This window comes from Gigantopelta aegis, chromosome 7 (genome assembly GCF_016097555.1).
Source record: "Gigantopelta aegis isolate Gae_Host chromosome 7, Gae_host_genome, whole genome shotgun sequence".
Lineage (NCBI taxonomy): Eukaryota > Metazoa > Mollusca > Gastropoda > Neomphalida > Peltospiridae > Gigantopelta > Gigantopelta aegis.
Window position 1 is genome coordinate 15,890,130 of NC_054705.1, and position 16,367 is coordinate 15,906,496.

General features: G+C 38.4%; 1 protein-coding gene across 1 annotated transcript in view; it reads left to right on the forward strand.

Moving 5' to 3' along the window:
• The first annotated feature begins 6,211 nt into the window (after positions 1-6,211).
• LOC121377616 (acid phosphatase type 7-like) overlaps positions 6,212-16,367 on the forward strand; it is a 22,969-nt gene continuing 12,813 nt past the window's right edge. Inside the window, exons 1-2 of the mRNA XM_041505679.1 lie at positions 6,212-6,364; positions 14,684-14,887. Of these exons, the coding sequence (XP_041361613.1) occupies positions 6,271-6,364; positions 14,684-14,887 (298 nt within the window). The 5' untranslated portion in view covers positions 6,212-6,270. The remainder of the gene's footprint in view (positions 6,365-14,683; positions 14,888-16,367) is intronic.

Consider the following 16,367-nt stretch of genomic DNA (forward strand, 5'->3'; position numbering starts at 1 on the left):
ATGTATAGTCGAATGAGCATTTGACAAAATAGTGGTTGATTCCATGAATATCTATCTAGTGCCTCGAATATAGGAGGACAGCCACCCCCGAGGAGATCCTATACTCACCCCCCCCCCCCCCCCCAATCCCGGGAAATATTTACCTTTTCGCTAATTAATAACATTAAAAAGGTTCCTGTGTCATATCCTACTACTCGATATCATTGTTTGCTTGGATGCCAGGTGCCCCCCCCCCCCATCCCCCACCCCCAATACAAAATCCTGCCTACGCCACTCCACCGGGCGGAGCTCATTGGAATAAATATGCCATGACATGCACTCATACTGATAGATAGATACATACATAGATACATACATCACTGTCACAAAGCGAGGCAATGCAACAAAATCCCCTGTTAGCTCACGGCAGACAAGAGGATTCTTCTTCTTTCTTTCTGGTAAATGTTTTTCTGGGTCACCTTGGAAAGACAACGACATTTCGTTGTGAGTTTAAGTATCCCTCACTGCTATAATGTAGCGGGTTTCCTGTCACCACTGACACACTGATCATATGGGTGACATCTAATAGGCCTTTTTAATGTGTGCATCCGGGAACATGATATTTTTGTTTTAAATTTATATATATATTACAGATATTAGTGAAAGTACACTTGTTTTCTTTTATCATTTTTATATCATTTATATATATATATATATATATATATATATATATATATATATATATATATATATATATATATATATATCCTATAACTATAAGGTCTCTAGGTAATGTGTTGCTGGGTCATTTGCTTACAAGCCAACAAGACCCGTGTACCTGAGCGTAACGTTTTCGAAGATTTGTTTAAAATGCGTGACGTCAAACTAATCTGTGCTAATCGTGATGACGTCATATTATCGATGGCGGCGACTTTTGTAGTGATTTACTATAAAAAAATATATGTTATTTTAGAAGTGTTATAGGATAAATAGAATTCCCTACTCGTGTTTTTTAATATGTTAATCGGTATTTGTCGAGGCTCTGCCGAATCCTCCCCCCCCCCCCCCCTCTCTCTCTCTCTCTCTCTCTCTCTCTCTCTCTCTCTCTCTCTCTCTCTCTCTCTCTCTCTCTCTCTCTCTCTCTCTATATATATATATATATATATATATATATATATATATATATATATATATATATATATATATTACCCCAGCAGGCAATAAAAGCAGGCAATTAAAAATATGGGTGACATCTCACTGAGAAATTATCATGCATTGGTCTAACGAACAATACTATTGGATGATTTGACGCTTACAAACCAATGACCTTATCGGTACAAAATATGACGTCATCACGATTTGGCAACGACACACAATGACGTCATGTAGTTTAAAGAGTTTGCGTTTACTGCTGTCTGTTTTTAGTGTTAAATTTATAACAAATTGTCATTTTAATGCACATCATTATAGATTTTGTACCAGAATAAAGAGAACGTTTGTTTTTGAAAACTATCTATGAACGTGATTAAATTACAAAGTTATAGCAATACTCAGAACAGTGCGTGAAGTGGTTTATATCGTTTCTATACATGTACGTGCATGTGTGTCGAAAATAAGGACATTTAGAGAAAAAATAGCTCAGGTAATAAATAGAATAACAAACTCGGCACCAGTTGTTATCAACTTTATGTCCCTCGTGAAATAATTTTCGTTTGTCACTCGCTAAAGCTCGTGACAACTGAAAAATATTTAACTCGGGACATAAATTTGATAACTGGTAACTCGTTTATTATCATATATATACAAAAATTGCAGACCCTAGTTTCAAATCTTAACAATGGACGCCGCCTTTTGTTAATCTACAAACCTCTATCACATTTGGATACGTTTTTGTTTTTTGTTTAACGACAACACTAGAGCACACTGATTTATTAATCATCGGCCATTGGATGTCAAACATTTGGTCATTTTGACGTCTAGTCTTGGAGAGGAAACCTGACACATTTTGTTTTCATTAGTAGCACGGGATCTTTTATATGCACCATCCCACAGGCAGGATAGCCTTTGATATACCAGTCAGGAATTTGTAATACCCAGAAATACATTATTATAATTCTAAAAACGCACGTTCGTCTGAGAAGTAACGGTTATTGTAATACCCCGAAATACATTATTATAATTCTAAAAACGCACGTTCGTCTGAGAAGTAACGGTTATCGAGCCAAGCTCTCAACACATTTTATTTACGGTTATATGGCATCAGACATATGGTTAAGGACCATACAGATATAGAGAAAGGAAACCCGCTGTCGACACTTTCATGGGCTACTCTTTTTGATTAAGACCAAGGGATCTTTTATATGCACCATCCCGCAGACAGGATTGTACATACCACGACCTTTGTTACACCAGGTGTGTCGAAGACCCCATGATCCATATATCCAAAAGTTCAAAGCTGACATGAATGTATGAGCCACACTTACGATTATATGGTCTAACAGGTTGCATAGTACCAAAGAAGACAGTTCCGTGTCAAAGTTCGATGCTACGGAGTAAAAGCAGCTGTGGGTGTGATTGGTAGTAATATGTGACATTGATTATTTGTGCAAATACTATTATCCATTGACAATATATAAATACTCTTTTATTTGTTATACAGTTGTTATGCAGTATATACCAGAGGCTGAAACTAATGCGGGGTACCCCCAAAAATGGAATTGCAATTTTCAGCAAAAATGACGGTTGCTATTAAAAACATTAATTAAATCTCTTAAATAATACGTGATACCCAACCAAACACCTCCTGCAGAATCGGTAAATTAATGAATATCTGAACCAAACGCCCAAAATCGGTCTTGAAAGACGCACACACCGTTGTACTGTTAAAAAAAATATTCTAACCAAACTTGAACATCGTGTTTAATACCTTTTGTGGTTTTAATCAAGTGATTTGGCGTATTCACTTTGCTGATGTACAGTCAATTAAGCGTCGACAAAATAGATGTCCTGATCTAATGGTCCAACAAGCAAAGTTTAATGAACTCTAATTCTGTAGCTGTCTCGTTTAATGTTTTATCATGACGTCTAATAACCATATTAATTGTGTCGATTTGTAAGCCCAAGAAAGACAATTTTGTGGTAGAACCTGCCGTCTTATCACGGGCTATAGGTACACCCAATCTGTTACAGATGTACTGAAATGTGGGAAGGGTGTGTGAGCAAATATTTGAAAAAGAAAGAAAGAAATGTTTTATTTAACGACGCACTCAACACATTTTATTTACGGTTATATGGCGTCAGACATATGGTTAAGGACCACACAGATTTTGAGAGGAAACCCGCTGTCGCCACTACATGGGCTACTCTTTCTGATTAGCAGCAAGGGATCTTTTATTTGCGCTTTCCACAGGCAGGATAGCACAAACCATGGCCTTTGTTGAACCAGTTATGGATCACTGGTCGGTGAAAGTGGTTTACACCTACCCATTGAGCCTTGCGGAGCACTTACTCAGGGTTTGGAGTCGGTATCTGGATTAAAAATCCCATGCCTCGACTGGGATCCGAACCCATTACCTACCACGACGCGACCGAGACGGGTCAAATATTTGAATGCACTCTTCCAACCAATATAAAATCGTCTAAGCTACGGTCACACCGGCCTTAAGACGTCGTATGACCACCTGCGATTGGTGATTGTAGGTTGATCGCGGCAATCGTGCATAAGCGTGCGACGTTGCACGACGTCGCAACCATCGGGGGTCCTCGCACGACGTCTTGGCGGTTTTTAGTCATGTTCAAAAACCTGGATGCGATTCTCGGGATTGTAGGGTATCGTACGACGTCGTACGACATTTTCACATGTTCTCACCTGAAAATATTAATTAAAGACGTCGCAAGACTACTACAACCCTTCCTGAGTTCCCTTGACTGAAGAACGCGGAACACTTCATGGCTGATTTTCGAGATAACCGGATGTTTTTATAACGCCCCTAGTTTCGCACAAAGATGTAGTACATGTACTTAGTTTTACAGGTATCTCAAAAAAATTTCAAGCAAAAGGCTACTTGACACAGATGAAATAAAATGGCATACATTTATTGCCCAGATGAAACTTATGTTTTTTGACGACAAAATAAAATTACATACATTTAGTGCCCAGATGAAATTTAAGTTTTTGACAACAAACACTATCACAGTCACCTTTATTACCAAATGACTCGTACTTACATCCACTGAAGGTTCAAGCACGACTGTCTTGGGCACAGTCTCCGAGATTCAATGTGCCCGAGATTCAAGATCCAAGACAGGTTTGTGGTATGTGGTATTAACTGATCTATCGCACGTTCGATATACCGTGAACTTTGACCTAGTCTGGTTCAGTACAACATTTCTTTTTCTTTTTTTCTTATTTTTTTTTCTTCTTATTTTTTTCTTTTTTTTTTTAGTTTCTATGGTGTCGAGTTGTAATAAATGATGTTATGTCTGTCAAACACGGAATCGCACGTGGTGGACGAGCACGTAGGTAGCCTGCACTAGTCACTCCTCGAAAGGGCGGTGGTCTCACGTTACAGTTTTTTTAAAATACAGTCTTGTTTAACGACATGACTAGAGAACATCGGTTTTAATTATTAACCGCTATTGGATATCAAACAGTTGGTGGTTCTGACACGTAGACAGAAGTAGCCCGTTATGTTTTTTTTACAAATTCCCACGAGGTCAAGATCAACGTCGAGTTGGTTTTTCTTGCACATTCAGAACAATCTGTTATATAGCGCCTGTCATGGGTCTAGGTTCTTCCATCATTTCTTTCGCCTCGCATTTTTGTTTAATGATATATATATATATATATATATATATATATATATATATATATATATATATATATATATATATATACAAAAGCAAAAATAAACAAACAATCATTCTCGCGAAACTCGTGTACTGGATTCCAAGAGGAATTAGGGGCAGGTTTTAGCTCAGGGGGTAGACTGTTCTCCTGAGATCCTTAGGTGGCGGAAATCGAACCTCCTTGGTGGATTCTTTCTCCGATTGTATTTTGTTTTCCTTTCCCAAACAGAACCCCACGACTGGTCTATAAAAGATGGGTCGTCGTGTCTGCGAGAATGTACATATAAAAGAGTCCTTGCTGCTAATGAACAAACAAAAAAATAGCGGATCTCCTCCAAGATTATATGTCAGAATTAACAGGTTTCATATCCAATAGCCGATGATGAATGGTATATTTTTATATATTTAAACTTTATATTGGGTGAGACTTAAATAAAATATCGGAGCGAGACGTAGCCCAGTGGTAAAGCGCTCGCTTGATGCGTGGACGCTTTGGAATCGATTCCCGTCAGTGGGCTATTTTTCGCTCCAGCCAGTGATATGTGCTATCCTCTCTATGGGATGGTGTATATAAAAGATCCCTTGTTACTAATGAAAAAAATGTAGCGGGTTGCCTTTCTAAGACTATATGTCAAAATTACCAAATGTTTGACATCCAATAGCAGATGATTAATACATCATTGTGTTTCAATGTTTTCTAACGGTGTCGTTAAACAGATACTTTAAATAAAATATATGTCTAATGTGGCTGTGTGTCTAAATATATCCTTCTGCTTTAGGTAGTAGTATCTTTAAACAATATAAACTTTAACTTTCAAGGAACATTAAAAAACTGAAAGCAGATAATATATGTAAAAAATAAATAAATAAACAAATAAGAATAAAACAGATTTGCGACGTTAATCTCTAGCTTTTCTCTTTTCTGGGTCGGGTTGGGTTTGTGGTGTCCTTTTGCTATCAGTGGCGGATCCAGATACTCCATTTAGGGGGCCAATGACATGAGGCGGAATGCTAGTGGAACTTTGGGGGAGGTTTGGAGGTGATCGTAAAAAAATTAAAATTGAAAATTAATAGATAATAAAATTATAACTGTCGCAAAATTTAGGGGGTGGCTCTCCCCCCCCCCCCACCTCCCGCTAGATCCGCCTCTGGCTATGGGTTTGACGGAATATCCGAATTATTGTTGAGGACATCATTCTATTGACGACGTCATTCTAATTACGTAGCTCCATTGTTGATTGTATCAGGTTATTGCAATAATAAGCTAAATAAGGCAAACAGAAAGGCGAAATAAAGTCCTGTTATCTAATGAAAGACCAATGCTTTGCCATGGGATCCTGTACAGCTGCCCTGTCTTATCTTGAGCGAACTTTTAAAAGCTGGAACGCGTAAAAACACTGAAACGAACAGGCCTGATAAGTCTAATAATTCCAGTATTGAAAAATGATTCCTACAGTAACTCTGCTGCTTTTATTTGTTTTTATTTATGCCGATCCTGATGATGTCAAACCGGAACAAATACATCTGTCATATGGGCGTACGTATTTTGGTTTTTGTCATTAGCAAATGATGGGTTAGGTGCAATAGTTAAAAGTCTCAACAAACATAAAACGATTCAACAATAACGAAACGCACAGAATTACGTAATTATCAACAGGCACCGCCCTCCCTCTTTCCCAGTCATTAAGGAGTACTTTGACCAATATTAATACACGTTATGATTGTATTTATACTTGTTTGGTTTGCTAATACAGGCACGGTGGAAGCAAGTAGACATTTGGGGAGGGGGGGGGGAATGAGATCGAGGACGCAAAGCAAATTTTCTGGGGGGGGGGGGGATCGGGGGTATGCTTCTCCTTAAAGTTTTCAGAACTAAATGTCCTGAAATGCAATTTTCTGCATTGCAGAAGCAAAATTCATCTCTACTTTAAGATTTCCTACCAGTAATATTTTCAATTCAGAATTATTTGGAGGGAGGTAGAACTATCAGCCCCCTCCCTCTGCTCCGCCGTGCCTGATTAAGGCATAATTTGACTAATATTATTGCACTTTCTGTTCGTATTTATACTTGTTTGGTTTGGTTAAAAAAATACTAGATAGCAAATCACCAGTTAAAGAACAGTTATGGTTTTCTCGAAACCTTCCAATATCAGTGGAAAAGATTAAAGGGACATTCCTGAGTTTGCTGCATTGTAAGATGTTTCCGACTAATAAAATATTTCTACGATTAAACTTACATATTATTAAAAAATTTTTTAGAATATCAGTGTCTGTATATTCAATGTGTTTTGGTCGTCTTAATATTTGTAAGAAGCCCAAACTGGATTTTGTCTTCAAATAATTGTGTACGTTCGAAAAAAAAAATGTTTAGAAAATAAAATAATTTAATCTAGTACAAACGTTGACAAATTATAAATTAACTCACAAGTCATATGTAGCCGGGAAAGGGGTGGGGGGGGGGGGGGGGGGGGGGGGGGAGAGGAGAGAGAAAAAAAGAGGACTTTTTACTGTCTCAAAGGGCCGTTCACCAGTACAGAACAGAACAGAACAGAACAGAACTTTATTACAGTCTGGCGATTTGCAACAACGCAGGAGGAACATACATAGTCTGACTTCGACAAGATGGTTTACAGCAGGATACAGACAATAGGAATAAATTTCTGTTGGTACATATATAAATACAAATATATTTCATGGTATTACATTATAGAGATATGTGTATTAACAATATTGATACATTGCATTACATTCCAGAGCTATATGTATTAACAATATAGATACATGATATTACATTATAGGGACATGTGTATTAACAATATAGATACATTCCGTGATGTAACACGATACATCTATGAAGACCACCCCCCCCCCCAGCTCAAAAAAAAAAAAAAAAAAAAAAAAAAAAAAAAAAAAAAAAAAAAAAAAATATATATAAATAAGTGTATCGTGGCCTTAACGTGGTGCACGGAGCCCAGTCATGTGTAAGTATGGGTTCAAACTCAAGAATGCCTCTTTATAGTCTTGCAGCAGAGGCCAAAAAAGAGCCTTAGTTTTTGTGTAACCATGGCCGGACGTATAACATTTGTCACTATGGCTGAAAGTAATCTCTAGGGTGTGGACTTTATGAAAACATAAGATGACATTTCCTAAAGTTGGTGCTAACAAGATGGCGGCCATTTTCCAAAATATCCGCCAGTTCATCATCAAAACTGTATGTTTTCAGAACTACAGCACTTAGAAATGTGATCTTGGTATCAAAACAGATGTTTATGGGCTCAATGAGTTCATTAAAGCTGTTTCTAATATTGTCAGACATTGTGTTGACTAATGGCTGACTAAAAGGATGGCAATTATGGTATGAAAATCTAAAAATATTTGTAACATAAAACATTTTATTTCAAATGTTAGTTTTTGATTGTTGATAAGTTTAGCTAGCATGTTTTAAAAATTATTAAAGGGACATTCCTGAGTTTGCTGCATTTTAAGATATTTCCGACTAATGAAATATTTCTACGATTAACCTTACATATTAAATATATTTTCTTGTTTAGAATATCAGTGTCTGTATATTCAATGTGTTTCTGGTCGTTTTAATATTTGTAAGACGCCCAAACTGGATTTTGTCTTCAAATAATTTCGTACGTACGAAAAAAACATATTTTAAGAAATAAAATGCAATTTAACCCAGTACAAATATTAGAACGATCAGAAACAGGTTTAATATACAGCCACTAATATTTTATGCAGTAAAATACAGTTGATATGTAATTATAATCGTTAAAAGGGCTCTGTTAGTCGACAACATCTTAAAAATTGCAGCAAACTCAGGAATGTCCCTTTAAAATAAAATATAACTGCAAATTGAATATAATTGTATAATATAATCGATCATAATAGCAACATATGTCATACAATGGTATGTGGTTCCCCAGTAAAAAACCCCAACCTTGTTGTAATTATACACCTATCAGCATCCACAAGAGCCACTGGGGTCCCTGTCTAAGCGTACGACGACGAAGAAGAAGCATCCACTAACACCTAAACACTAAAGCCTGAAAAATAAAATAAACGAATGGATGAATTAGTGAGTGAGTAAGTGAGTGAGTGTATGTTTCAATGAATGAATGAATGAATGGATGAATCAATCAATCAATGAATGGATGTTTAGTCAAACTCCAGCACACAAAAAAAATACCTTAAGGTTTGTTCACAAAACAACCTCATGTGTTGTACATAATACATAGTACATATTACTGTTCTCAGATTCACTATCGACTTACAGGGTGGGGCGTAGCCCATTGGTAAAGCACTCGCCTGATGTGCGGTCGGTTTGGGATCGATCACCGTCGGTGGGCTCATTGGACTATTTCTCGTTCCATCCAGTGCACCACGACTCGTATATCAAAGGATGTGGGATGGTGCATATAAAAGATCCCTTCCTACTAATGGAAAAATGCAGCGGGTTAAATTACCAAATGTTTGACATCTAATAGCCAATGATTTATCAGGCAATGTGCTCCAGTGATGTTGCTGAACAAAACATACTTTAAATAAACTGACATAACTTGTGTTGTTGGATCTACAAAAAAACAAAATAATCTGGTGCATCCCTTGGATACGTCTGCGTGCTGCTGTGCAAGGTTGTCCAATGTCAAGACATGAGCACTTTGAAGTACATATGCATATGAACATGGTCGACTGGTGCACACCAGAATTTTGGATCAATTAAAAAGAAACAAATGTTTTATTTAACGACGTACTCAACACATTTTTATTAACGGATATATGGCGTCAGACATATTGTTAAGGACCACACAGATATTGAGAGAGGAAACCGGCTGTCGCCACTTCATGGGCTACTCTTTTCGATTAGCAGCAAGGGATCTTTTATATGCACCATCCCACATTCAGGGTAGTATATACCACGGCCTTTGATATACCAGTCGTAGTTCACTGGCTGGAACGAGAAATAGCCCAATGGGCCCACCAGCGGGGATCGACCCCACACTGACCGCGCGTCGGGCGAGTGCTGTACAACTGGGCTAATTAATTAATCAATTAAACCCCGCTCATCAAGTGTTTTCTCGAAATCAAACTGGGCAGAATCCTCGTTCATGAGCTTGGTGATTGTCAGCATGTGTATATTATGTCTCCAGCTGGTGGCCATTTCCTTGCAAAGACACTCTTCTTATAGACAATGTCTCACTGAATATTGTTTAACCATGCGCAGTCAGCGTTACTGAACAGGCCTCCAAAAACCTGGTAGTTACCATTGTTATTCCTAAAACAATATTTTCCGTGTTTCCAGGTTGGGAACGACTAAAGCTGTTAAACTGTCTTCATTATTTATTATGCAGTATACTTAGCGTTTCCCATGACGCTGGAAAGAGCGCACAGTGCTGTAGCCATTTATAGACAGGATACATAAATCGTATTACAGTGCTGCATACGCTTTAGCTGGTCATACATAGTAAATGCTGGTTTATAGCAGGTATGACTGGAATATGAGGAGATATACAAGTATTTTCTTCTATCTAACTATACTCGCATTACGATAATACAGAAGCAATACGAGAACATCACTGCTTATTACAATGTGTTGTGTTCACTTTCCTGAAGTACATTTTGCATGTAGCACAATTCTGATGTCAGCCTAATTCGTTTGTGAATATATTGACTTCGCAACTACCATCTTTTGTAATATTTACTTGTCTTGTCCTGTTCAACACTGATACACAGCATCTTCGTGCTGTTCAGACTGATACCTAGACATTCGACCATGTACACTGTATATACATATGCAGGCTTTGCCTAATATTATAATTGGAGTGAACGACATATTATTATATAACCTCGTATTTGGAAACAATATATGCCTTAACTGGTTTACATCAACGCATGCTATATATGACCAGCTTATGAATAATCAATACAGTATCATTATTTGGCTGTGACATGAAAAAATGTTCAATTTAATTATGAAGAAAGTTGACCAGTTGCAGTTTATTGCAAACACAAGAACATTGTTTTAGGAAGAAAAGTTGGTGGCCACCAAATGCTGGGTCGACTGTATGAAAATGCATATTGCGCTTCGCTGAACAGTTTTCATTATTAAATTGCTAGTAGGAAAAGTGTGCTTGCAAAATAAATCAGGATGGAATTCAGCAAATACGTTACCCAAAATGAAGAGAGCTTTAACCTGCATAGCACTGATGACGCCACCGGCTGTAGACATAGCGAGACGTCATCACACCCAAACATGAGTTTGGAAATGCTGCCAAGAATGGGTTTGAAAAGAAAAATGTTTTATGGGTATGTGGTACCCAAGCTAATGTGCTTGAAAGTGATCAAGCTTTGACAATGGATAACCATGCACAACATCAGGCAATAAATGAAACAGATGATTATGTTGTATGTGAAGTTGATAGTGAGATGAAGCCGCCAGTGTACCAGATGATGACTACAGTCCTGATCAATTCTTTAGACTCTAAGGTGTTTGCAAATGTTACGTTTAATTCCTATTCAATCCTTGTTTTCTTTACATTTGCATGATAACAAACCCAAACCCCGACAGGTTTTATATACAATTCATCATCTAAAATGCACAAAGTTGACTTATTTCCATTTTACAAAAATCTCTGTATGTTTTCAATACAGGTTCGTTCTCCTATAAATAACTATGACTATTTGCATACAAAAGATTAGGATACGAGGGTACGTGAAGGACATTATAGCTTTTCACTGAATGAAGGTATGAATGTTTTGGAATGTAAAATAGCCCAATGGGCCAACACACGGGAATTGATCCCAGATCGACCGCGCATCAAGCGAGCGTTTTATCACTGGGCTACGTCAAGCCCCTAGTAGGTAAGTATTAAATGTGATGTCATATGTGAGGTAATAACCTTGAAATTATGGAAGGGTGTATCTGAAAATTAAATGTGATGTCATATGTGAGGTAATAACCTTGAAATTATGGAAGGGTGTAATCTGAAAATTCCTAGCTACCCTTTATTGTGAAATTCCACCAATCAGCATTCCTAACGCTCTCTCCCTCTGATCATTGCTCGTGACATTGTTTTACACCAACTTATCCAATAATCAATATGTGCATTTTATGCGTCCAACGTATGCGGTTTGCACGTGCAACGTATTGTGAACATACTGCACACATTTTCAGTTTTATATCAAATTTTGAGTTTTCACATACATACATAGATAGATAGATATAGGTATACAAATACACACGTTTTAAACTACAACATGAAGCTTACTAACGTGATTCTGAACAAGTTAATAACACTCTTACAAAATGTCGCATGTCAGACGACAAAATGACGGATGACGCACGACGGATGACGTACTTATATATGGAAACCCACTTTAACTGCCTGTTCTTTTATGTACATAGTAATCATTTTGTGTTATATATTATGACCTGCACACCCTAATTTGTCCTTCATCATACTATTTGGGGACTGGACAGTTATTTGGAAGATTGATTTGATGAGGGCATTACCCAGTTCCTTGGAAGAATGAATGAAGATAGATTGGATTGACATCATTGCTTCAATATTTCATTAGCAATAGGGGACGATAAAGCGCTCGCTTGATGCGCGGTCGGTCTGGGATCGTTCCCTGTCGGTGGGCCTATTGGGTTATTTCTCGTTCCAGTCAGTGCACCACGACTAGCATATCAAAAGCCGTGGTATGTGCTTTCATATCTGTGGGATGGTGCTGATAAAAGACTAATGAAAAAACATAATGTACATGTGTAAACAAGTAAGTGTTATAAAAAATAACGAATGATGTTCTCACCAACGGGTGTGTAAGAATTGTATTTAATATTCCAGGCAGCCCGGGTGTGTAAGTATTGTATTTAATATTCCAGGCAGCCCGGGTGTGTAAGAATTGTATTTAATATTCCAGGCAGCCCGGGTGTGTAAGTATTGTATTTAATATTCCAGGCAGCCCGGGTGTGTAAGAATTGTATTTAATATTCCAGGCAGCCCGGATGTGTAAAAATTGTATTTAATATTGCAGGCAGCCCGGGTGTTTAAGAATTGTATTTAATATTCCAGGCAGTCCGGGTGTGTAAGAATTGTATTTAATATTGCAGGCAGCCCGGGTGTGTAAGAATTGTATTTAATATTCCAGGCAGCCCGGGTGTGTAAGAATTGTATTTAATATTCCAGGCAGCCCGGATGTGTAAGAATTGTATTTAATATTCCAGGCAGCCCGGATGTGTAAGAATTGTATTTAATATTCCAGGCAGCCCGGATGTGTAAGAATTGTATTTAATATTCCAGGCAGCCCGGGTGTGTAAGAATTGTATTTAATATTCCAGGCAGCCCGTTTGTGTAAGAATTGTATTTAATATTGCAGGCAGCCCGGATGTGTAAGAATTGTATTTAATATTGCAGGCAGCCCGGGTGTTTAAGAATTGTATTTAATATTCCAGGCAGCCCGGGTGTGTAAGAATTGTATTTAATATTCCAGGCAGCCCGGGTGTGTAAGAATTGTATTTACTATTCCAGGCAGCCCGGGTGTGTAAAAATTGTATTTAATATTGCAGGCAGCCCGGGTGTTTAAATTGTAAATATTCCAGGCAGTCCGGGTGTGTATTTATTTATATTGCAGGCAGCCCGGGTGTGTAAGAATTGTATTTAATATTCCAGGCAGCCCGGGTGTGTAAGAATTGTATTTAATATTCCAGGCAGCCCGGATGTGTAAGAATTGTATTTAATATTCCAGGCAGCCCGGATGTGTAAGAATTGTATTTAATATTCCAGGCAGCCCGGATGTGTAAGAATTGTATTTAATATTCCAGGCAGCCCGGGTGTGTAAGAATTGTATTTAATATTCCAGACAGCCCGTTTGTGTAAGAATTGTATTTAATATTCCAGGCAGCCCGTTTGTGTAAGAATTGTATTTAATATTGCAGGCAGCCCGGATGTGTAAGAATTGTATTTAATATTCCAGGCAGCCCGGGTGTTTAAGAATTGTATTTAATATTCCAGGCAGCCCGGGTGTGTAAGAATTGTATTTAATATTCCAGGCAGCCCGGGTGTGTAAGAATTGTATTTACTATTCCAGGCAGCCCGGGTGTGTAAAAATTGTATTTAATATTGCAGGCAGCCCGGGTGTTTAAGAATTGTATTTAATATTCCAGGCAGTCCGGGTGTGTAAGAATTGTATTTAATATTCCAGGCAGCCCGGATGTGTAAGAATTGTATTTAATATTGCAGGCAGCCCGGGTGTGTAAGAATTGTATTTAATATTGCAGGCAGCCCGGGTGTGTAAGAATTGTATTTAATATTGCAGGCAGCCCGGATGTGTAAGAATTGTATTTAATATTCCAGGCAGCCCGGATGTGTAAGAATTGTATTTAATATTCCAGGCAGCCCGGATGTGTAAGAATTGTATTTAATATTGCAGGCAGCCCGGGTGTGTAAGAATTGTATTTAATATTCCAGGCAGCCCGGGTGTGTAAGAATTGTATTTAATATTCCAGGCAGGCCGTTTGTGTAAGAATTGTATTTAATATTCCAGGCAGCCCGTTTGTATAAGAATTGTATTTAATACTGCAGGCAGCCCGGATGTGTAAGAATTGTATTTAATATTCCAGGCAGCCCGGGTGTTTAAGAATTGTATTTAATATTCCAGGCAGCCCGGGTGTGTAAGAATTGTATTTAATATTCCAGGCAGCCCGGATGGGTAAGAATTGTATTTAATATTCCAGGCAGCCCGGGTGTTTAAGAATTGTATTTAATATTCCAGGCAGCCCGGATGTGTAAGAATTGTATTTAATAGTCCAGGCAGCCCGGGTGTTTAAGAATTGTATTTAATATTCCAGGCAGCCCGGATCAAATGATGGTGACTTGGAGTACACCAAGCGAGATTTCGAACTCTCAAGTTTCCGTCAGCGACAACCCGGCGTTCGGGACACCCAAGACGTTCACTGGCCACAGCACCAAGTTCGTGGACGGGGGGAGTGCGCACCATACCCAGTACATCCACCGAACTCTCATCACGGGCTTGACGCCGGGAACAAAATACTGTAAGTGGAGAAACAACAGTGGCGGATCCAGAAAATCCATTTAGGGGGGCCCCACTGACATGTGGCTAAAGGCCTCAAACGTTCCCGAAGGGATTCTTCGGTTCCCCCCACCCCTTAGATCCGCCACTAAACAAAATAAGCACATGGGGTAACATTTTATTCGGGCGGTAAGGGCGGGGGAAAGATTGCACTATGGAGCAGGTGCCAATTAAAAGAAAAGAATACACCTACCCATTGAGTCGTTAAAACTCGCTCTGGGTGGGAGCCGGTACCGGGCTGCGAACCCTGTACCTACCAGCCGATGGCTTAACCACAACACCACCGAGGCCGGTGAAATAGAATGCATTCATTCATTTTATTTCAATTTGTGTTCGTGCTTATATCCAATTAAGGTTCAAGCACGCTATTCTGGGCACACACCTCAGCTATCTGGGCTGTCTGTCTACGACAGTGGGTTAGTTATTGGTTGTTAGCGGTTAGTGAGAGAAAAAGGGGTGTAGTGGTCTTACACACATAGATATTAACGCACTGGCGCAGGGGATAATTAAATCCTCCCAGGCATCACAAATTGTCCCGTGCCGTTATTGGGACTCGAACCTATGGCACCGAATCGCCCGCAAATTTGCAGACTTGCCATGATACCGTTTGAGCTAGTGAGGCATCTATGTATGTATGTATTTAAGAATGAATGAACACTGGCTCAGGAATATTTTTAAAAACTAAAAAATCCTATTATTTTCTAATTTTGCCTCAGGGATTCGAAATTGATTTTAATTAACCGTTGTGATATACAGAATATAACTGTTTTTCGGTCAATCATTATTTAAATTTATTTGGCTAGTATTATGTTTTGTTTATCAGCCGAATACGATGTATTTGTTTTTAAAAGATTGTTAGGAAAAGGGATAACAAACAAACCAACGCTGAAAAAATGGACTGGTTTAGAAGCTTAGACGCAGGCTTAGGCGGCGGGTAGTCGTGTGTAGACTAGGATATCCTTGAGACTGACCTTTTCTGTATGCAATAACTGGACGTGCTGTAATAGGGTTTTTCATAACAGTTTGCAGATTTAAAAACTCCTCCTTCATAAGTTTACCACTATCAACGCTTCGTCGACTGTAAATTATTGGGAAAATTATTTTATCTCTTTCTACAGCTTTACCAGATTCAACGTTGATTCCAAACGGCTGTTTTGTCTGTAATGTACGAATCCAGAAGGCCTCTCGTTCAAGTGTCAAGAGGTCTGTTTCGTCTTTTGAACCAAGTATCAGGGGTTGTTCAATTGGAATTATTTCGAAATTTTCATCTAATGGTCAGGTAGATTGAAGTGATTGGCGACAGGGGAGTCAACTTCATGCCGAATATCATACTTGTGACAAACTGCTCTAATTCTCAGTTGGTTTTGCGTTTGTCCTACGTAGTGGGTTTTTTTTTTACATAAGTGGATTTAAAAAAAAAAAAAATCTTTGATAGAGTGTAT